At 34.4% G+C, this 24,573-nt stretch overlaps 4 protein-coding genes across 4 annotated transcripts in view; 2 read left to right on the forward strand and 2 right to left on the reverse strand.

Annotated features, from left to right (window-relative positions):
* Window positions 1–24,573, forward strand: part of LOC113514752 (ATP-binding cassette sub-family G member 1-like) — a 289,243-nt gene that overhangs the window by 181,014 nt on the left and 83,656 nt on the right. The window lies entirely within an intron of this gene.
* The window catches only part of LOC113523368 (ATP-binding cassette sub-family G member 1-like), a 238,352-nt gene that overhangs the window by 130,123 nt on the left and 83,656 nt on the right, over window positions 1–24,573 (forward strand).
* The window catches only part of LOC113514878 (polypeptide N-acetylgalactosaminyltransferase 2-like), a 137,098-nt gene that overhangs the window by 91,335 nt on the left and 21,190 nt on the right, over window positions 1–24,573 (reverse strand). The window lies entirely within an intron of this gene.
* Window positions 14,474–16,077, reverse strand: LOC113514750 (uncharacterized). Its single transcript, XM_026898850.3, has 2 exons — window positions 15,081–16,077; window positions 14,474–14,604 (listed from the first exon to the last, which is right to left on the reverse strand). Exons 1-2 carry the CDS (start codon window positions 15,916–15,918, stop codon window positions 14,582–14,584), a joined length of 861 nt encoding a protein of 286 aa, XP_026754651.2. The 5' UTR covers window positions 15,919–16,077; the 3' UTR covers window positions 14,474–14,581.

Here is a 24,573-nt window from a genome sequence, read left to right on the forward strand (position 1 = left end):
TTAAAAATTGTTCTAATGCTATTAATGTGATAAATGAGAAAGTTTGTAACGACGAATGGACGGATGTTTGTTAGTCTTTCGTGTAAAAACTACTAAACGGATTTTTTTTTAATGGATGATAATGGAATGGTAACCCGCGCTTTCTTTATACACAGGCGGGGCACCAGTGAAGGATGATAGATGAGGATGAAGCAGGTCAGTTAGCCCATCGTGACGAATTCAACAAGAATTGTTCACGATGGTTTCCAGGGGGAACCTAGTGGAGGTCGACCTAATAAGGCATATTGCTAGCAATGGGGCTGTCAAACTCCATTGCCAACAACCGCTTTCCCCCCACTAAACAGATTTGAATGAAATTTGCTACACGGATAGTTTACGTAAGTGAGGATAACTTAGTGCGCAGTATATTATAAGTACTTTAAGTTCACACAAATGTAAAAAAAAAATAAGGGGAAAAAATAATTTAATAAATACTTCAGTGTCATTTAATTTAGATTAATCAAACAACCTGATTTGTATTTTGATTTTAAGGATATAGCACTGAAAATATTGGGTAATGCGGCTCAAGGTTTTCTTGTCGCTAGAGTTGGCAACACGGGTGTGATGCCCTCCGTACTGCAAACAATTAATGGGTAATAAAGATCTTTTATAATTAGACTGTTTTTGTTTGTCTGTTGTGTACAAATAATACTATATACTAAAAAGTACTTTAGCTACCTCACATCTGATATTTTGAGCGCTGTGAGCGTAGTTTTTTTTTATGCAACTTAAAATGGCTAACACGCTGACGGCCCACCTGATGGAAAGTGGTAACCTTTGCCTATAGACATGAGCAGTACCATAGACATAACAAAGTATACTGTTTCGCCCATGATACCTCCCTTGCGTCGTCATTCCTGAGGACTCAGGTGTTATTCCTCTATATCCTGTAAATTCACGGCATATCCCACCCATCAAACCGAAACACAGCCATGCAAACACAACTGCTTCACGGTTGAAACACGAATGGGACAGAGGTACCCAAGCAATCGACTTTTATACAAAGTCTCCCTCAAAAAAAGCCACAATATTCCGCCGGTTGATCGTCTGGACGTGCAACAATGTAATAAAACCTGATTTCAAAATGTAGGTTTAGAGAACGGTGCCTCAGAATCGAACCCATTATCAATTTTTCGGTTCGATTTATAATTATTCGTTATACATTTATCTGTGAAGATGTTACGTGCGTTTTGATTTACGATTTCAAATGAAAGCGAATCGATTATGTCACTCGTTATGCCGATAAATCGTTAACTTGTCGATGTCAAAATAGATATTAATGTTACTTTATGGGTAATGCGATTATAATCATCTTTTTATGTGTATACACAATTTGTGTGTATAGATTTAATTCTAGTTTCAAAAGTATGTTTTTAATTCGTATTTTTTTTCATATTCTTCATCATATCTTTATCAATTCTCATCATCATCACCAGTACACTCTGTTATGTCCATGGTACTGCTCATGTCTATGGGCGACGGTTACTACTTTCCATCAAGTGGGCCGTCAGCTTGTTTGCCATTCTAAGTTGTATAAAAAAAATCAGTCTCTAACTGTCCACTGCTTAACCCTTTCCCAGAAGGGGAGTTTTGCCAGTAGTTGCCACGCTTGGCAACCGCAGTTAGGCTTTTAGTGATGTTTTAAGAGGGACGCTGCTGCCCATCCCTCGCCCTCCCTTAGTTGCTTCTTACGACATCCAAAGGAAAGGAAGAGGTGGCCCATTCTATACCGGGACCGACACGGAGATAGTTTATTTTTATGATTGATAAAGGTAACCCTTGTGATTGAATTTGTTTTGCTTGAAGCCCTCATGTAGTTAAATATATCATGTAGCAAAAATGTACTTGTTGCAGAGCAAAATCTAATTATAGGCACTGTTTAGTTTAGTGGTTAAATTCTACTTGCCTTTAATTATTTTACTTCAGATAACAGGATCCATTGTATTAGTAATACACTTACATTATGTTAGTACATTTTTAAATTCAATTTTTTTATTAATAATGTTTTTATAAAATATGCGATAGATTCTGTGGGCAGCATAATATATTTATTTCTTCATTAACTTTTGCTCGCTTCTTCGTATGCGTGGATTTTGGAACTTTTTCCTTTTATAACGTTGGATTTTCAAAAATAAATACATAGTTACAAAATTATCCATTTCTATACTTCTGACATAATTCTCGTTTATGTTTGTATGTCGCCGCTTGTCCGTAACCACTGTTCATTAGGTCGGCCCTAAACTTGTTTGCCATTCTCCTCTCTACATAAAAAACATTTCACGTGTCCGTATGTCCCGCCACTGAGCTGTCGAGTTTCATAATAGTCGAATCTAATGCGGAATTCCTCGGCGAATGTGCCACCGTTTCGTAATATTATTTCTAGAGCAATTCACTCTATTGCTACACTTTGATGAAGGAATTTGGGGGTGTTTGTTAACATTGATTTATATCTAGTGGTAGTTTATACTTGCTACTACGATCACGTGACCTAGATGTATATTAGTTGACTGCGATAAAAAGCAGCAAAGACTTGACAATTTGATGGTGTATTCAGCGGGTTTACGTCGGGTTCCATGGTCGCAGATTCGATGTCAAGACAGACATCGAACCTGCGAGCTAATAATATATATATATATATATATATATATATATATATATATATATATATATATACATATAGAGGGCGAGGGATGGGCAGTAGCGTCCCTCTTAAAACATCTCCAAAGCCTAACTTGGTTGCCAATCCGCCTGCCAAGCGTGGTAACTACTGGAAAAATCCCCCTAGGGAGAGGCTTATATCTGGCAGTGGACAGTTAAAGGCTGATGTGATAATGATGATATATAATCCATACTAATATGATAAATGAACATTATAATAGAAGGTAAGATAGAAGGAAGAAGGGGGAGAGGGAGACTGAGACATAGTTACATCAGGCAGATCAAGGAAGGAGTTGGTGTCGTGTCGTATCAAGAGGTGAAGAGACTCGCTGGAAATCGTAGTGAGTGGCAAAGAGCTTCACCGACAAGAGCGCAGCTCTTAAATGGATAGAATATGATAAATATGAAAGTAAGTTTGTTTATATGTTTGTTAACTCTTAGCTCGTTAACTAAACACTATTTGGTACATATGTACTATAGGAGATAGAGAAAGACACAGGTTAGCACTTTCTAATGGTTATACGGTCAGACGAACCTTAAGCTTGTTTGCAATTCGTAGTTTAAATATAAAATATTGATTTTGATATTCCGAATTTAAAAGAATCACTTTGATATTAAATTTACAATAGTCAATTGTTCAAATTTAAAGAAAATATAACTAATTTTATGTCAAAACCATTAGCCATAATGAAATGGTTAGCGTATATCACTTTATTACCTAAACTGTAAACTAGTGAAGGTAAAAAGAGATGTTAAAGATAGCGGCGCGAGGTGAAACGATTGTTATCACGCCGCTAACAATGAGTTGCAACAGTGATCCGACCAAGTGGCGTATGAGATAATTTCCTTAACTATTTCAATGGGCATTGTTTAGATTTTGGCGCTAAATGTGCTGTAGACAACGGTCCCCATCGGCGCGATTGTGTTTTGCTTATTTTTTTTTATTAAAAAAAAAATAAATGAAATAAGTTTATTTGTATTTTTTTTTAATGGGTGAAAATGGTATGGTAGCCCCGGCTGCGCTAACGGGATACGCTGGCGGAGCACCAGTGAAGGGTGATTGATGAGAATGTAAGCAGGTCAGTTAGCCCATTAAGATGAATTCATCAGGAATTAACCATGATAATTTCCAGGGGAAACGAGGAGGTCGACCTGGTTGGGTATATTGCTAGCAATGGGATTCTCAGTCTCCATTACTAACAATCCCTTTCCCCCAAGTTTATTTGTATTAAACAGTCTTAAAAGCAAAAGTCACGTAGTATTAAGTTTGACACCTGTTTAATTACCTTAAGCTATGTATACGTCCAAATATTTATATTTTATAAAAGAAATGGAAAATAAAATTATGATGCAATTTTATATTATTTGAATATATTAATAATTAAAGTAATTGAATCGACTTTTAAGTTTGTCTTTAAGTTTTAAGTTCTTTAAATTAGGCAATAGGCACATCTGATGTTCGTTTGTTTTTGTTTTATACAACTTAGAATGGCAAACAATCTGACGGCCCACCTGATGGAAAGTGGTAACCGTCGCCTATAGACATGAGCAGTACCATGGACATAACAGAGTATACTGTTTCGCCCATGATACCCCCCATGCGTTGCCATTCCTGAGGACTCAGGTGTTATTCCTCTGTACCCAGTAAATTCACGCCATATCCCACCCTTCAAACCGAAACACAGCCATGCAAACACAACTACTTCACGGTTGAAACACGAATGGGACAGAGGTACCCAAGCTATCGACTTTTGTACAAAGTCTCCCTCTGGTAATAATGTTAGTTTCTCTTTACTATTTACATATGCAGCCAAATTTATCAATTCTTTCAATTTTTTACTATCAATACACCATGTATTCAGTGTTTTTACGTCGGGTTCCCATGCAGATTTCTGTCCAAGACAAATATTTATATTTGTTACCAGAGGGATTTTGTACTAAAGTTGTTTGCTTGGGCACCTCTGTCCCATTCATGTTTCTACCGTGAAACAGTTGTGTTTGCATGGTTGTATTTCCGTTTGAAATATGGCGTGAATTTACAGAGTGCAGAGGAATAAAACCTGAGTCCTCAGGATTGGCAACGCATAGGGGGTATCATGGGCGAAACAGTATACTGTTACGATATTCACGGGAAAGCGTGTGGTGGCCCATTCTATACCAGGACCATACGGTGATTGGATGTTGCATAATACATTGGATGATTAGTAGAAAATAGTTCTTTACGATTTACTACTATGTACTTTACTGTGTTATTAATTATTAAATATTAAAAGGTTCACTTCGAGTCGTGTGGTCGTGCTTCACTCACGACTATTGCCAACATACAAAATTGCAATACAGCCTTTTGTTTTTCGTACGTGATATGATTATGGCACTGTAATTACTATGTCGTGACCACTCTAAGGTCCCCGTGACGTCGCTGTGGCCGACGGCCCTGATCGCAACTGGTGGTATTACTGTTTGTCAGTTCAATCAAGTGTCAGTAAAGTGAATGGTTCAATTTACATTGTTAAATATTAGATTTAACTTTTATGAACCATCCGAGGTGTATTTAAATCTATTGCATTTAATTTTTAAAGTACTTAGCTAGGTACTGTATATTCCTAGTTAACTTTACGAGATAATGGCTTAACGCCGGGATTGCATTTTGTTTTTTTATGAACTTTTTTAATGGGTGTAAATCGCATGGTAACCCCGCCTGCGCTATCGGTATACACTAACAGGGCACCAGTGAGAGATGATAGGTGAGGATGAAAAGGCAGGCCAGTTAGCCCATCGTGACATCGAATTCAACGATTATTATCACTGATAATGGAATGGTAACACCATAATGGGTAATAATTGATCAGCCATTAAAAAAATATTAATGTATTATTCTTTATTTTGTCATTTTTAGTTTACCCAAATAAATATATAAAGAAAACTTTTAGAATATTCTTTCAGAATTATTTACAAATTACAGATATTTTTTTTTATACAACTTAGAATGGCAAACAAGCTGACGGCCCACCTGATGGAAAGTGGTAACCGTCGCCTATAGACATGAGCAGTACCATGGTTATAACAGAGTATACTGTTTCGCCCATGATACCCTCCATGCGTTGCCATTCCTGAGGACTCAGGTGTTATTCCTCTGTACCCAGTGAATTCATTATATTATATGTATTATATTTATAACTACTGATCATAAAATACAATAACATTTAATGAGATTATTTTTATAATAATTAATGTTACAATATCTTATAAGAAATAGTTATGGTTCACTTGGCTGTATTTATCGTTTCTATAATGAAATAAAAAAATCTCTACTATCTCCCAGGAAATAAGCGTGAGTACATCAATAAATCATTTTATTTCATATGCGTGTCTGATATTTACTGTTTGTTACATAATCTAACTTGTAGTTTTACTCAGTATTTTTTCTTTTCATTAGTACATAGATGTCTGTTATCTAAAAGGGAATACAGGTTTATTTTTGAGTTCAAAAAGAAGGAGTTCGGTTTTAACCTTTTAAAGCCTGATTTTTTAATCAAATTAAAAAATATATAAGTGTGTCCTTTACTGTGTTTACTAATGGGGAAAAATAGTAAAAAGAATTAAATATTTATAAATAAATTTTATATATATTTATATATTTATTTTGAAAAAGACTTTTGGTAACATGTAAACAGCCAAATATTAAAATAAAATCGATTGTAGGCGTCCAATGCGATTTATAACCCCGGTATCAAATTTGAAACTTCAGGTATTTAAGGTTTAATTCTCAAAACCGGTTGTATTTTTTTTTTCGTTATGTTTGTCACCTCATAACTCCGTTAGTTCTATATTGATTTGGAAAATTATTTTTTTATCCGAATGGGTTTACTTTTAGGTTGGTCCCATAAAAAAATTATCAAAATCGATCGAGTATTTTAGTGTTAAATTGAAATAACTGGTTTTGTCACAATTGGAGTAGGTTTTTTTGGGACACAAGCTTTAATTATATAATTGACCATTGCAAGGCTCTATGTCGTACAATTTTACTGCCGCGATATAATAGGAGAGCAAAATGTATGCAAAATTATGGAGGTGCTTTTTTGTATTTTTTTTACAACACAGGGGACAAACGAGCATGCGGCTCACCTGATGGTAAGTGACTACCGCCGCCCATGGTCACTCACAACACCTACGGCATTGCAGGTGTACTGCCGGCCTTTTAAAAAGGAATATACGCTTTTCTTGAAGGTTATGTTGTCGTATCGCTTCGGAAATACTGCTGCTGGAAGTTGATTCTAAAGAGTGGTTGTGCGCGGAAGAAAGTGCCTTGAAAAACGCACGGTGGAAGACCGCCACTCGTCCAGATGGTTGGGATGAAATTTTAGTTTATGGCGGGTTGTACGTTTGTACTTTTCGTTTCGTAACGTTGTAATTTCCGTTTGTACATGTTCATGATGTCATTATTATGGAGCAATTGTACATATTTTGTTTTTTATTATAAAGTGACGGTAGAATTGTCATGCAGCAGATAAAAATGCATATAAATAACTTCTAACTCAATTAGAATGATACATTTAATAAAACCCATATAATTATAAATTAATTGTAATTGTTTTTTGAACTAGTTGCACTAACAAAAGGAAACTCTTGAATCGAAAAGAAGAACTGTAATTTTACACGACAGAAGTAAATCTTTTTGATTATAAAAAAAATTACAAAGAAAATAAACGGGAAACGATTGATAAAAATAATTATTTTTATTCAAGTGAACATTTCTGAAGCATTTTTATGTATCTATTGTTTACTCGTAATGCTACCTATTCATAAATTAAAAGAGATATCGCAAATAAAACACGTACATAATAATCATTTACCAGAGGGAGATTTTACACAAAAGTCGTTTGCTTGGGTACCTCTGTCCCATTCGTGTTTCTACCGTGAAGCAGTTGTGTTTGCATAGCTGTGTTTCGGTTTAAAGGGCGGGATATGGCAGTGAATTTACAGGGTACAGGGGAATAACACCTGAGCGAAACAGTATACTTTGTTATGTCCATAGTACTGCTCATGTTTATAGGCGACGGTTAAGTGGGCCGTCACTTTGTTTGGCGTTCTAAGTTGCATAAAAAAAAAACAACTAAATCATGACAAAGTTCATAAATAACTACATGAATTATTGGCCTCATCTAGCTGCAGTAGATCTGTGTTGCCAAACTAAATCATTCAAATTACAGCGTCAGTCGGCGCCGTAGGTCAGTAATCATAATCACTCGGCGCCGAGAGAACGAAAGTGTATTACATAAACGGAACTGGATGATACTAAAGCATTCATGATTAACGAGATCGATGATTATTATAATGAATATTATTACTCCATCTATATATTTTTTTTAATGGTGAAAATGGTATGGTAACCCCGCCTGCGGTAACGGGATACGATGGCGGAGCACCAGTGAAGGGTGATAGATGAGAATGAAAACAGGCCAGTTAGCCCATCATGATGAATTCATCAGGAATTAACCATGATAGTTTCCAGGGGGAACCGCGAGGAGGTAGACCTGGTTGGGTATATTGCTAGCAATGGGATTCTCAGTCTCCATTACTAACAATCCCTTTCCCCCCTGCTCCATCTATATTTGGTAAATGTATAAAAAATATCTTAACCTTTGAGATGCAATGGTGGTACTTCGTGTAAATAAGGTCCCTGGTTGGACCAAATTAGGAAATTAACTTTTATAAAATTTCTCGGGTTTGGATGTCCCGGGTTGTACCCCCAAATGTTACTTGCCTGGATTCTTATAATACAGGACCGTCGTTATCTTATCAGGCCTTAACTGTCCACTGCTGAAGACAAGCCTCATAAGCATAAGCATTTAGGCTTTAGAGATGTTTTACGAGGGACGCTGTTGCCCATCCCTCGCCTTCTCTTAGTCGTCTCTAACGATACCCACGGGAAAGGCAGGGCTGGCTTATTCTATGCCGGGACCACACGGCTAATTATTAAGGATGTGAGGATTTCACTCCTATGGGAATCCCTTACCTAGTTGTGAAATGTTACAGGGCTTAAAAATTGGCGTGCAAAAAAAAGTGACAACGTGCCCAGTATGTAACAAAATACATAAACTATTCCGTTATGTTTATGTTACTTTTCATATGTCTATATAGTTAACAATTACTGCTTACCATTAGATGGGCCATGAGTTTGATTTCCATTCTAAGTTGCATAAAAAAGCAAACGAAGTGTTTTACATTACGAAACCGTATTAGGAAAATTTGTCTCAAATGTTTATTTCATAAAATACTTGCTCATGAACCTCTTTATTGGTCTTACATAGTACATTTTTTTACCAAGTAACATTTTTAACGTTAAATTCGGATTATCTATTGAGCCATTCAACATTTGGTTAGCAATTTTGCATTATATAACTCGGGTAACTTCAACATTCTAGACAATTTTGCAAACGTTAATGATCCGTTAAAATTCAAATTGAATGTATATTTTTAGGTTAGTATTATAAGTCTCTAAAAAGTAAACTAAGTGGTTAAAATAAGTAACGCTGTTAAATGAAAGTGTTTTGTAGAATTCGCAGACGTCTGTTAACCTAAGACGATGTTTCAATTCTATTAAATTTCATTGTTCAAGTGTCTGTTGACAGAAATTAATTTCGTAAAATTGATAAACGAGTTAAAGATTTACATGACAAAACGTTGGCTCCGTTGCATTATGAACCTGAATTATGAACATACAATACTAAACTATTCAATACTGGAAAATTTACACTCGTAGCTAAAATAATAAAGTCATTTTTGCCACCTTGTATGAAATCAATCACGCTGTGATGCGTTAATATGGAAATAAAAAATAAATAAAACTCATTTTTTATTTCTTATTGATTCTAATGTACAGCAAAGAAGAGTTCAAAATTTGCTTATAATCGTATACCAGAGGGAGACTTTGTACAAAAGTCGTTTGCTTGGGCACCTCTGAACCGTTCGTGTTTCAACCGTAAAGCAGTTGTGTTTGCATGGCTGTGTTTCGGTTTGAAGGGTGGGATATGCCGTGAATTTACAGTGTACAGAGGAATAACACCTGAGTCCTCAGGAATGGCAACGCATGGGAGGTATCTAGGGCGAAACAGTATACTATGTTATGTCCATGGTACTGCTCATGTCTATAGGCGACGGTTGCCACTTTCCATCAGGTGGGCCGTCAGCTTGTTTGTCATTCTAAGTTGTATAAAAAAAATGCTAGGAAATCCTTTCCCTTTGAAGTCGGCTAAAACTGCGATATAATAATATATTATGATATTGTATTGAATGAATATAGGAAACCATTGTGATCCAACATTATGTTTTTGAATACCATTGTAATGGTTATTGAAAGGCGGGCCGATTCGTGTCAGGGTCGCTGCAAATTATAACCGTAATATTGTTTAAACGGAACGAGGATATCCGCGTAAACCCAGGTGACCGATATATGTGTTACTAGCTGTATCTCGTGGGTTCACTTGCGTGAATTAGTGTATAAAGCATCGTATTTGCTAAATTAGGATATAACCATACTTGTGAGTCAAATTTCATTCTTTCAATAATATAAAATTAAACTTTTTGAAAAAAGCAACAGCTGAGTTTCTTTCCCGTTTTTCTTTGCTGAAATTGTGTTCCGAATGCAATAAAAAAAGTTACCATTCAAAAATGTTTAAATCTAAGTTTACTTGAATAAAGATATGTAGTCTTTTGTTTCTTGTATTAAAATCTGATTAGTAGTTTTCGTGTGAAAGAGGAACATACATCTATCGTTACAAACTTTCGCATTTAAAATGTTAATATTATAGGATAGGATTCCTAGGATTAGTATATAATATTATGATAACTTGACTTCTACTTTCAAGTTCGCGTTAATGTCGATTTTTTATCCAAATTTTTCAATCAAGTAAAGTTTTTTTTTGATCGGTGAAAATGGTATGGTAACCCCGACTGCGCTAACGGGATACGCTGGCGGAGCACCAGTGAAGGGTGATAGATGAGAATGAAAACAGGCAAGTTAGCCCATCATGATGAATTCATCAGGAATTAACCATGATAGTTTCTAGGGGGAACCGCGAGGAGGTCGACCTGGTTAGATATATTGCTAGCAATGGAATTCTCAGTCTCCATTACTAACAATCCCTTTCCCCCCAATCAAGTCAAGTTCATTGAAACTAAGAAAGTTTACTTGATTTGAGAAATATTTTTCTTTATGCAAAAATTAATTTTTTACAATTACTTTCTTGGGTCAATTTTTTTTGCGCATGGACGAATCATAGGTTTTTTTTGTTAATTTGTATTAACATACAAATGTTTTAATTATCACTGAAGTTGTTGGCTGAATTGTTTTAATAAATATCTTTATAACTTTGTTTCTTTTTACTGAGGTAGTTTTCGAGACGTTTAGATAGAGGCTTCGGGACCTCTTAGGGGGTCGCGAGCGATCCACATGTTGAAATACATTGTCCTATATTGTACAATACAAATAAAGTATACTCATTCATTCATTCGATTTAACCACATGTATCTATTATGTTTGAAGTGGCAATGGGCTGGTCACACAGCTCGTAAAACCGATAACTGATGGAGAAGAAAGGTTTTTAAGTGACGACTCCGTATGGGCAAAAGCAGGCTAAGACTACCCTCCATTAGATGGAGTGACGACCTCAAATATATTGTAGGCAATCAGCGGATACAAGTAGCTCAGAACTATTTTATTCATTAAAACAATGATTGATATTTTGTAATTTGATTTATTATAAATCTGACAAGTTAAAACTTACTTCCTCTTCGATGTCCGCCACAGATCCACGTTCTTGATTCCAACCATAGATAAACAAAATACACAACATCTCCTATGTTGACATTTCATGTTCATTTCTTTAAATTTTGTTTATCTTTATAAACAAAATTTAAAGAAATGAACATGAATTTATATAAATGAGAAAATGCTTACATTTTATCATTATAATTTAAAATTAACAATCAAGTTTAACAGGTGGTCGGACAACACGTCCAGACCTTGTTCTCATAGTGGGATTACCATCAACATTACAAGACAGTGATTTATTATTAACATTAAGATTACCATTCGACTGGATTTGTGAGTTGTTAGAGACATCATTTACTGTATCATTTTGGCACTCAGATGGCAAGACTGTTACTGATGTGCTGTGATCAGGTTCTTGAACATAGCTTTGACTTGACCGAGACAATGTACCATTATGTGACTGTGTTGAATGATTTTGTTCTGACCCAGAAACCTGACTTGACATAGGAATAGGTAGACTAGAATATTTATTTGTTAACAAATTGGTTTCATCTGACAATTTTTTCTGTAACGAAGTGAATGACCATTTTAAATTTTTATTTTGTTTCAGTATTTCATTATTATTTTTATTTAATCTTAAATGATAACGATTTCTCCTATATTGGGAGCCATCATTATACCTAATTAAGTATGATCTTGGACAATTATTTACTATGTCTATGACTATACCTGGCGACCAATTACTATTTGGAGTTTTCTTATACCATATGTGATCACCCTTATTCAATGGAGTTAATTCTCTTGTGCGTTTATCATAATATTTTTTATAGTTTTCTTTGTGCTTCCTTAATTTTTCTTCAATATCTTTGAATCTCACTGTTTTAGGTTTCAGTAATTTCATCTTTATTGGTAAATTATACCTCAACTTTCTTGACATTAGCATTTCCGCAGGAGACTTCATGTATTCTTTTGCATTAGAACGATAGTGCAAAAGTGCTAAATATGGATCTACATTCTCTTCATCTGACTTGCGTAAAATATTTTTTACAATCTTGACAGCTGACTCTACTTGTCCATTAGATTGTGGAAAATTAGGACTCGACGTACTATGACTTATATCCCAATTTGTACAAAATTCTTTAAATTCCATTGAATCAAATGGAGGTCCATTGTCTGTAAATAGTTTTAAGGGAATACCATGGCGAGCAAATATCGATTTAAAATGTAAAATGACATGTTTTGCTGAAGATCCAGTATTTAACAAAGCTAATTCTATATATTTTGAATAATAATCAATCACAACTAGATACTTTTTGTCTTTATATTGTAATAAATCTCCTCCAACTTTCTCCCATGGATATTTAGGTATTTCACTTACAATTAATGGTTCATGAGAATTATTATGTTTAAATTTTGAACAAATTTGACAATTTTCTATGACTTGCTCTATGTCTGTGTTCATATTGGGCCAAAAAATTACACCACGAACTAAGTTTTTACTTCTGCTTATACCCAAATGACCTGCATGAACTTTTTGTAACATTTCTTTACGGAGTGATGTAGGAATAATAAGACTAGTATTTTTAAATACTAGTCCATCAATAACATGTATTTCAGATCGATAATTCCAATATTGTCTAACACAAAGTTCTGTTTTATTTTTATGAATTGGCCAACCTTCTATAAAATATTTTAGTAACTTTTGTAGTGTAGAATCATTAAGAGTTTTTTTTATAAATTTGGAGTCTCTCTTCAGAAACTGAAAGAGTAGATATGAACATATTTGCATGTATTGCAATGTCATTATCTATACTATGTTCTTCAGACTCCAATAAAGCAGCTCTAGATAATGTGTCTGAAATGTATAATTTTGAACCTTGAACATATGTTACATTGAGATCATATACTTGTAGTGATAGCATCATTCTTTGAAGTCTATTGGGTACTTGACTTAGAGGTTTCTTAAAGAGAGTAATTAAAGGTTTGTGATCAGTCTCTACATTAATTTTTCTGCCATAGACATACTGATGAAATTTTTGACAACCGAACAATATTGCAAACAACTCCTTTTCTATTTGAGCATATCTTTTCTGACAGTCTGTAAGAGTTTTTGATGCATAGGCTATAGGTTTATTACATTGTAACAGAACTGCACCTAATGCTGATTGTGACGCATCTACACTTAAAGTTAGTGGTTTTGTATTATCATAATGACATAAGATAGGTGATTTTGTGATTAAATCTTTAAGTCTTTGAAAGGCTTTATTATGGTTTTCATCCCATAACCACATTGAGTCTTTTTTTAAAAGATTTCTAAATATCTCTGTCTCTGTAGAAAGATTTTTGATGTAGGTACCTAAAAAATTTATCATGCCTAGAAATCTTTGTAAACTTTTTTGACAATTTGGAGTAGGCATTTCACAAATGGCTTTGATTTTGTCATAATCAGGGCGCATACCTTCAGCACTAAATATTTGTCCTAAGAATTTTATTTCATTTTGTTGAAAGACACATTTCTCTCTTTGAAATTTAAGATTTATAGATTCTGCTCGATTGAATACTTTTTGTAAAGTTGCTATATGTGAGGCTTCATCAGTACTATAAACCAATATATCATCAATGTATATAATTACACCCGGTATGTCTGAGAATGCTTCTACAAGTGTTTTACTAAATATTTCAGTTGAACAATTAAGACCAAATGGTAATCTTTTGAATTTGTATCGACCTAATGGCGTGTTAAAAGTGCAAAGGTCTGAACTCTCAGAATCAAGAGGTATCATCCAAAACCCAGCAAAAGCATCCAGGTGTGAAAATATTTTAGCCCCATGTAATTTTGATCTTATATCTTCAATAGTTGGCAAAGGAAAATGTGATCTTTGTATTGCCTCATTCAGGTTTCTAGGGTCTAAACAAATTCGAAGTTTATTATTAGATTTTTCTACAATAACAATAGAACTAACCCATTTAGTAGGTTTTGACACTTTCTCTATAACATTCAGTCTTGTCATCCTGTCCAGCTCTTCTTTCAATCTGTCTTGCAATGCAAATGGAATTCTACGTTGAGCATCAATCTTTGGTTGTACATCAGGTAAGACAGTCAAATGACACTCATAGGGTAAACAACCCAGGCCCTGAAAAAGGTTTTCATATTTAATTAATAAAGTTTTTAAATTATCAGGATTAGTTAGGGAATTATTAAAAATCCTTTGAACAAGACCAATTTTTGTGCATGTTTCTGCCCCTAAGACTGACTGACATGAAATATCTACTATAATAAATTTTATTTTATACATTTTATCATTAATTAGGCATTCAATAACACAATATCCCTTTATTGGTATATTGACACCACCATATGCAAATAACTTTGAAAAGCAATATTTGATAATGTTACTTGACAAATTGAGTTTACAAAATGTTTCATATGACATACAATTAGCTTTTGCTCCTGTATCTATTAAAAATTTTAAGTTTACATTATTAATTTTGACACTGATTATCCAGTCATTATCCATATTTAATGAAGACACAGTTAAATTATTATTAAATGACAGAGTACCTATAAATGTATCAGACAATAAATTAGTAGAATTTGAATGATTACAACCTGAATTTAAAGATGAATCCATTTCATCATATTCAATGTTATTTATTGGTGTTCTACAAAGATTGTAATAATGACCAATCTTGTGACATCTTTTACATTTTACAGACTTAGCAGGACATTTAAATCTGTGATACTGTCCACATCTGGTACATTTTTTATTATTGCCAAAATTGGCTGTATTATTATTATTAAATGGTACAGCCTGCTGTTGTTTTAATCCATTTTGACTTGTAGAAAGCTGTTTAGAGTGAGAATGTGCTGTTGTTCTTGAACTGCGCAGAGTAGCTACAGGAATTTCTTGAGAGAGATATGATGTACTATTAAATGACAACTCAAGAGATTTATATATAGTCACTAATTTATATAAATCTACATCATTTTCAGTAAGCAATTTTTCTCTTATGTGATTATTTGTTTTATCCATGTTACATATGAACATGTCTCTAATTAAAGAATCTTTTAATTGTCCAAATTCACATACAGATGCCTGTTTTTTCAATTTTGTTAGAAAAGTGTCTAAGGAATCACTTTCTTGCTTCAACGTAAAAAATTTATGGCGTTCTATTGCCAAATTCTTTTTTGGAATAAAATAATCGTCAAAGGATTTCAAAACTAAGATATACGTTGACTTTTCTTTTTCACTGAATGAGTTATATATGTCCAGGCATTGCTCACCCATAGAATGTAGTAGAATGGCAATTTTTCTTTCATCCGAGCATGTGTCGAACTGCATAGCTATCATGTAGTTATTGAATGTTTGTTTCCACTTTTGCCAAGATTGGACGACATCGCCATCTTGGATGTTAAATGGTTTTAGTGAATTTATATTATGATCCATGACTCAATTTTGTTGCACAATTTGCTTTGGATATTTTAATTAACCGCTGCCACCATATTTTATTCATTAAAACAATGATTGATATTTTGTAATTTGATTTATTATAAATCTGACAAGTTAAAACTTACTTCCTCTTCGATGTCCGCCACAGATCCACGTTCTTGATTCCAACCATAGATAAACAAAATACACAACAAGAACCAATCTTGTCGGTGAGTGAGGCGAGAGTGAGCCAGAGAATGCGGTGTAGAATCACCGTCCACTAGATGGAAGAACGAACTCATGTGCAATGCAGAGAGTTAGTGGATGCAGGTCTCAGGATTGTCCCATATGGTCTATGGGGGAGGGCTACGTATGTAAACAACAGTGTACAATTAATTGTTAAATACATATACATTTAAAGTTTATTACACAATAAGGAAGTGATATTTCTTTCTATTACAAGATGATTTGCATTTGATTTTACCTCACCTGGTGGTAAGTGGTGGTAAGTATGAATATTGAAGAATGATGTTTGATAAATTATATATTCTTTATTGTACTTAAACAATATATGCGACGATTAGTTTAACAACTTGCTAGCAAGGGAGGACTTATCTCTGAAAGAGATCTCTCCCAGCCAACCCAGTGTAGTTAGAGAGGAAATAATTTAATTTGGGTAATCCAGTGCAGGAAAGGTACCGGTGAAAATAATGTAAATACAACAAACACAAATTGTGAAAAAATATATAAATAAATAAATACGTAAATAAGTAAATAGATAAATATATATACATATGTATAAGTTTTCAAAAGATTTGCAAGGAAGGTATCCAATTCGCCAGCTTTTTGTTATTCGAAATCTTTTCCAGTTCTTGAGTTTTGTATAGATTTTACAAAATTGTACATAATAGATACGTCTTAACTCTGTTTTTTTTTACAGCGAATTCTGAAATTAATACAGTATAATATATTTGATAGTGTAATGTGGGTATTAAATCGACTATATTCCGCCGTTTTATCTTATGGCCGTGCAACAATGTAAGGCGATTACTACCACATAATCGTTACAAAATACTGAAAGTGAATGTGTTAGGCCCGGAACTGAAGAATTGTTAATCTCTCGGTGCCGGTGTTTATGCCATACTTTAGCACTGTTTATATAATTATACAGTTTCGCATTTTTTTTTTAATAGATGATAATGAAATGGTAACCCGTCTGCGTTAACGGTATACACTGGCGGGGCACCAGTGAGGGACGATAGGTGAGGACGATAAATCAAGTTAGCCCATCGTGACGAATTCAACGCTAAATTAGTCACGATGGTTTCCAGGGGGAACCGCGTGGGGGTCGACCTGATGGGGTATATCGATAGCAATGGGGTCTAACCTCCCCATTGTTAACAATCCGTTCCCCCACTGTCTTGCATTAGGTGCATATAAAATGTAAGATTTGCAGTCGCATCTAAGCTTCACGTAGAGAAGATGCCTTGAGATATTAGTGTAGTTAAGTGGAACACTAATTAAGAACCAGTAATTTTAACTATTCCTTTGTTAAATGTTTCGTAAGTAGGTACGTATTATGTATATTTTATTACAAAATTAATAACCGGTTTGACTTATTGTATTTCTGTGGAGAATGCTCGACTAGTTACGAATGTTAATTATATTGATCCGGTTATAATTTTTAAAATATAGCTTTAATTATATATATATATATATATATATATATATATATATATATATATATATATATATATATATATATATATATATATATATATATATATATATATATATATATATATATATATATATATATATATATGAAAAACGACTCTAACTGTGACAAAACCAGTTATTTTGGACCAAAAACTAAAATACTAAACTGATTTTGATGAAATTTAAATAAAATATATATCTTTTCAGATAAAAAAATAATTTTCCAAATCGGTTTAAAATTGGCAAATTTATATTCATAACCAGAATAAATTGTAAAATAGTGCCAACACCGTGGGGTGAGGACCTGGTGATCTGTAACACAGGTTTATCCTACTTCAGACACCAGTTCTTCACAATACATTAAATTATGTAACCTCCAAAAATAAATGTATTAGAATATAATAGATGTACAATTGGTATTGTGAAGAGAATAAACTTTATTATTATTATATTATTATTATTATTCTGTACCCTGTAAACTTACTGCCATATTCGATCCTTCAAACTGAAACACAGTTGTGCAAACACGACTACTTTATTGTTGAAACATGAATGGGACAGAGGTACCCAAGCAAACGACTTTTGTACAAAGTCTCCCTCTGGTAAACTGTAATAAGATTATGTTTTGTTAGGTACATTTTCAAATGATGCTGAAAGATGACTAAATTTAATTTTAAGTTTTTTACTACACTGGATATGTTTAAAAAAACCTGTTAATATGTCCGAATTCTTGGGTTATCACGCGTCTTGTCCTGGTTGCCAAAATTTAGATATGGCAACCCCATTCCCAACAAATAAACCGTCACCTACAGGGGGGAAAGTGTTTGTTAGTAATGGAGACTGAGAATCCCATCGCTAGCAATATACCCAAACAGGTCGATCTCCTCGCGGTTCTCCCTGGAAACTATCATGGTTAATTCCCGATGAATTCATCATGATGGGCTAACTGACCTGTTTTCATTCTCATCTATCACCCTTCACTGGTGCTCCGCCATCGTATCCCGTTAGCGCAGGCGGGGTTACCATATCATTTTCACCCATCAAAAAAAAAAAACCGTCACCTACAAGACTATTAATAAAGGCAATTATTAGAATTCTTAATTACCCCATTGCGAGTTACGGCTGTAATAGTGTTTATACGTGAAAGTGTTGGCAAATTGATGCCCTAACCTTAGGCTTTCTCCATTTAAAACAGTTCTCGTGTTGAGTACTTTCTATTTTAATGTACTTGAAATAGTTGGCAGGTGTCAAGTGATGTAAATTGCTATTTTTGTGCGGGGGAATGTTTGTGACGTATTAGTACGTAAGCTGCTGCCAATTTTTTTCAATCTATTGCGATTTTTATACGTAACTATTTTTTTTTTATTTTTTTTTTTATACAACTTAGAATGGCAAACAAGCTGACGGCCCACCTGATGGAAAGCGGTAACCGTCGCCTATAGACATGAGCAGTACCGTGGACATAACAGAGTATACTGTTTCGCCCATGATACCCTCCATGCGTTGCCGTTCCTGAGGACGGGGGTGTTATTCCTCTGTACCCAGTAAATTCACGCCATATCCCACCCTTCAAACCGAAACACAGCCATTTAAACACAGCTACTTCACGGTTGAAATACGAATGGGACAGAGGTACCCAAGCAATCGACTTTTGTACAAAGTCTCCCTCTGGTAATGTCCGCGATTTTGTCCGCGTGGTATTCGTTATTCCTGTTTAGTATGTATCGATGTATGTGCTTACCTATTTATTGTCTGGCAATACTGGACCAAAATTAACAAATGAAGTGTCGTTCTCACTCTTTGACTTAGGTCAAAATGTCTTTACTTAAGTAGGTTGTGTACTAAGCTGTACAAGTTACTATAGTTTTTTATAGTTAAAAACCCATGGGAACTCTTTAGTTTTCCGTGATTAAAAGTATCTAAAATATTGACTGGGTATGTAAGGTACCATGTAAAATTTCATTTCAGAGAGCTGTGTGTCATTGGTTTTTAAGCACGTAAAAAGAATCGTCAAAATCAGTCCTGAATTTAATAAATTATCGCATAACATATAAAAAAAATACAAGCGAATTATAAAAAATTCTGACTAATTTTTAGAAATTGGTAAAAGTACAAATTCTCCGGCCCACCACGGTTCGATTTATGACTGACGCCAACACGCGATATTAGAATTAGCGTTTTTATAAACGCTGGGATGTCGTCAACTAGACACAGCCACGTCATAATAACAATTTATTGACCAATTTAAATATATTTAATTAGATATGTTTATAAAATGTGCTGGTTCTTGTTGTATATAGGTATTATTTATTATTTATATTAATTGTAAGATAAAATTACCGTCTGTTGACTTGAAGTATATTATGTATTTTTTGTTCTATTTCAATTGTTTATAAATATTCTTTTTTTTTATAAAAAACTACAATTGTTAATATATAAAAAGGTTAATTTTGAACAAGATGTTTGTATAATTATGTTAAAGTAAATGCTGTAAAAGGCATGTGCATTAATATATTTAATGTTTGTTAAATATGTATGATATATTATAATATGATACAATATGCTGTTGGTGTTTCTTAGAATAAAGAAATTAATAAATAAATAAATGTCCTGGTTAACTTCGTATCATTTACAGCGCCATCTCTTAGAAGCAATCCGAAGTAGCGATTCCCATACAAAATAATCTATTTTAAATTTTTCTATAATGATTTTTTTCATTAATTATCTAATTGGTTAATTCGTTTAATTTAATAGCTTTATGATTCATTTAACGATAACACGTCACGATGTAACAAGTACAGTAGAGTAAGATTAAGGTACAACGGTTCGAGTCTCATTTTAGGCTTCCGTTGACTATTATTTCACGATGGACTTTGAAGGGTCTTAAACATGAATGGGATAAACTCATCTACAGCGTGCGCAGACAACAGGCAAGACTCATTATGGGTGCCCTAACTGGACATATGCCAATAAGGCATATACTACACAAGATGATCGATTGCTTGGGTACCTCTGTCCCATTCGTGTTTTAACCGTGAAGCAGTTGTGTTTGCATGACTGTGTTTCGGTTTGAAGGTTGGGATATAGTGTGAATTTACTGGGTACAGAGGAATAACACTTGAGTCCTTAGGAATGGCAACATATGGGGGGTATCATGGGCGAAACAGTATGCTCTGTTATGTCCATGCTATTGCTCATGTCTATAGGCGCGGTTACCGCTTTCCATCAGGTGGACCGTCAGCTTGTTTGCCATTCTAAGTTGTATAAAAAAAAAATATGGGTCTATCTTCGGACACACTGTGCAGACTGTGCGGGGAGAAATCGGAATCCATGGAACATTTGATGTGCAACTGCGATTCGTTGGCGAGCATGCGTATGAGTCTACTGGGAACGGCATATCCAGAGCCAGGGGACTACAGACATCTTAAACCGCGGGATATCGTCAAGGTAACACAAAGGATCTATGAAATGATGGTATAAGACAGGGGGAAGCACGAAAGATCCCGACGGGTCAACGTGCAACGGCTTTAGCTGACCCCATATGCGAATAAAAGGTAAGATAATTTCACGATACACAAAAAATTTTAATCAAACTGAGTAATTAATGAATTTAATATTTGATTTTTATTTTATTATATTTAGAATAGTGGGGTAAAGAGGTTTCTTCAGGGTCGGCAACGCGCGCGTAATACCTCTGGTATTGCAGGCGTTCATAGGCTACGGTAACCGCTTACCATCAAGTGGGCCGTATGCTTGTTTGCCACCTCAGTGGTATAAAAAAAAAAGAATAGTAAACAAGTTGATTACGCACCTGATGGTAAGTCGCAATCGTTGCATACAGTTATGAAAAGCACCATGTGTTACACTGAATATACTGTGACACCCATGGCAACCTTCATTCATTGCCAGTCCTGAGGACTATGGTATTATTCCTCTGTACCCTGTAATTTAATTGCCTTATCCCGTCCTTCAAATAGAAACACACTAATTTTTATTCTTTAAAAAGCAGAAGGTTTTTTTTGTATATATAGTACATAATATCTTTGGCAGTATAGAACTGATCTTTCTTCAATCGATTTCAAAAATGACGTTTTTAATTTGGGTGTATGTTTTATGTTTGTCACCTCATAACTCCGTCAATTGTGAGCCGATTTGGAAGATTCTTTTTTTATCTGAAAGGATATACTTACAGACTAGTCCTGTAGAAGTTTTATCAAAATTGGTTCAGTAGTTTAGTTTTTAAATCAAAATAAATGGTTTTACAACGATTGAAGTCGGATTTTTGTTTTATAAATTATACATTTTTATTGTCTGTCCCATATTAATATTAGGGGGAAAAACATCATGCAGTGTTACTCTTACATCGATTTTAGATACCTAGTAAATCATTATGGTAGTAGAGAAGCCTATAGATAAAAAAAAGAATCACCAAAATCAGTTCACAATTGGTGAAGGTATCTCATATCTGTATACATACAAAAAATACAAATTAACTAAATACTTCCACTTTTTGTAAGTCATTTAAAAACCAGTTTTTATGTCTGTCACGCTCACTTGTAAATTAACATGTTTATAGTATTAATTTTCTGTTTAGACTCTCGGCCATTATGTACAGTGCCCTTTATAACTTTATGAGTGTACATACAAATTATCACGGCGGTGTTAAACGGTGCCGACAGAGTCAATACGGGACGGCGACGGTGGCCGTACTTTTCATAGAACCAGTTCACTTTCTAACTTGTATATAAGCAAATGTTTGTACATTGCGTAATTGGCAGGCAGTTTAAAATTTAATTGTGTTGTGTAATTAGGTGAATGGAGTAGTTACATTTAGTGAATTATTCAAATATTAATTTTAAGTAACACTTGAATTTAAATCCGATGCACAAAGAGAAGCTATTATATATGGGAATGTATTAAATTATAAATTTTATAACTAGGTTTTTTTTATTTCAATAACTAACTCTGCATTTGAGAATATATATTTTATAATAAGCGTGAGGTTAATTCCGATTTGAGATGTCGAGAAATTAAATTTTTCAATCCAGCATATTTTAATATTTGGATATTATGTAACTTCAATTTGTAATATACGGAAAACAAATCAATGATCAAACATATTAAACGTCGTTTTCTTTTTTACTAATCTTTTTTACGAGCGTTATTTGTAAATTAGGTTTTAACTTTAACCGTAAAAGTCGTTTGCTTGGGTACCTCTGTCTCATTCGTGTTTCTACCGTGAAGCAGTTGTGTTTGCATGGCTGTGTTTCGGTTTGAAGGGTGCGATATGGCAGTGAATTTACAGGATACAGAGGAATAACACCTGAGTACTCCACACCAGGGTATGGGGGGTATCATGGGCGAAACGATATACTCTGTTACGTCCATAGTACTGCTCATGTCTATAGGCGACGGTAATCACTTTCTATCAGGTGGACCGTCAGCTTGTTAGGCATTTTAAGTTGCATAAAAAAATCTGTTTCTTTTATACTTACGTTTAGATATCTCTTTAAAATCCTTTCCCTATTATTGTATGGACTATATAGTGTGGTAGCATGCAATGCAATGTCAGATTTCGATGCACGCGACCGCCGGATCCAACAATGGAACACGTTTTTGCTCCTGCGCACTGGCCCGCTTCTCAGGGCTTGCGACACTCCGATAAGGTCTTTCGGCTTGTTATACTCTAAATTAATATCATAACAATGGATTTTCATATTATATTTTCTCAACCGAACCACTCGCGTTTCTGACATGAATCAATTGTTCTTGCACGGCTATTCAATTTGAATGAATAATTTATTGAATGTATAATTGCAAATATTTGAAGAGAATTTGATGGCAGTGAAACATGATCAGTCGATATTGTCGAACAAACAAAGTTATATAAAATACATTAAATTAAGTACAGGTTCATGATATCAACCTTTAACTGTCCACTGCTGAACATAAGCCTCCCCCTTGGGGGATTTTGCCAACAGTTGCTACGCTTGGAAGGTACATTGACAACTGCAGGTAGGCTTTGGATATGTTTTAAGAGGAACGCTGCTGCCCATCCCTCGCCCGGTTACGTATATAAATTACAGATCATAAAGGAATAACACAGTTCTCAGGTATCATGGACGTCACAGGTGATGTTTTAACTCAAATGATTTAATCCAAGTTTTTTATCCAAAATTAACTTTATTTAAATTACTTTAATGAGCTCGTACAGGTACTGTCTCATCTGAGATCATCTCTTTTCTTGCGAACACTAGTCTTGTGGAATGAGTTCTCTACAGAGGTTTTCCTTAGAGATTACAGTATAGGGTTCTTCAAAAAAAGAGGATTGAGATTTCTTCAGAAACACGAATGGGACAGAGGTGCCCAAACAAACGACTTTTGTACAGTCTCTCTGGTAGATTTTAATTAAAAGACAGATAATGAAAATGTTAACAGGAAAGTTAAAAAATTCACGTATGATATGGAAAAACAATCGAAATACCCGCCTAGTGATCAAATATCGTGCACCCAAAATTGTGGCTGATATTTCCGTGGCGTAGTGGTAAAAAGGTAATGATTTAATGGAACGATGATGATTGAACGTCTGCCAGTTCGTCACGATATTAAATTAAACACCTGCATTTTCCAGTAGAGGTCGTGACCGTCGTTTATTAGTTTATTTCATCTGTAATCGATCACGAGCCTTTTGGCCATGCGTGGTTAATTGAAGAGCACGGGTTAATTTGCATTTTAGTTAACCTTTAACTAAAGGAGTACTACGAATAAAGTTAGTATCGTTTATGGGAAAATTAGAAGTGAAATCGAATCGGCAGGGGTAATGTCTCATGGAAGCGTGGTAAGAAGCTAGTTTTCCACACTTTCCCCATAGTTCGATCGCAGTGAAACTAATGTGGCTCAATGACGTCTACATACAGTTGTAAAAGTGTGGTATTGTATTTTTTTTATTGCAAC

Source organism: Galleria mellonella, unplaced genomic scaffold, assembly GCF_026898425.1.
Source record: "Galleria mellonella isolate WM207_F2 unplaced genomic scaffold, CSIRO_AGI_GalMel_v1 utg4535, whole genome shotgun sequence".
Lineage (NCBI taxonomy): Eukaryota > Metazoa > Arthropoda > Insecta > Lepidoptera > Pyralidae > Galleria > Galleria mellonella.

Excerpts from the sequence above, each read along its gene's own strand:
- LOC113514750 (XM_026898850.3), bottom strand. The coding sequence starts at position 15,918 with ATGGATCATAATATAAATTCACTAAAACCATTTAACATCCAAGATGGC. Across the intron at positions 14,605-15,080 it reads GGATTCATCTTTAAATTCAG|GGCCTGGGTTGTTTACCCTA; the intron begins GTTGTAATCATT and ends AACCTTTTTCAG.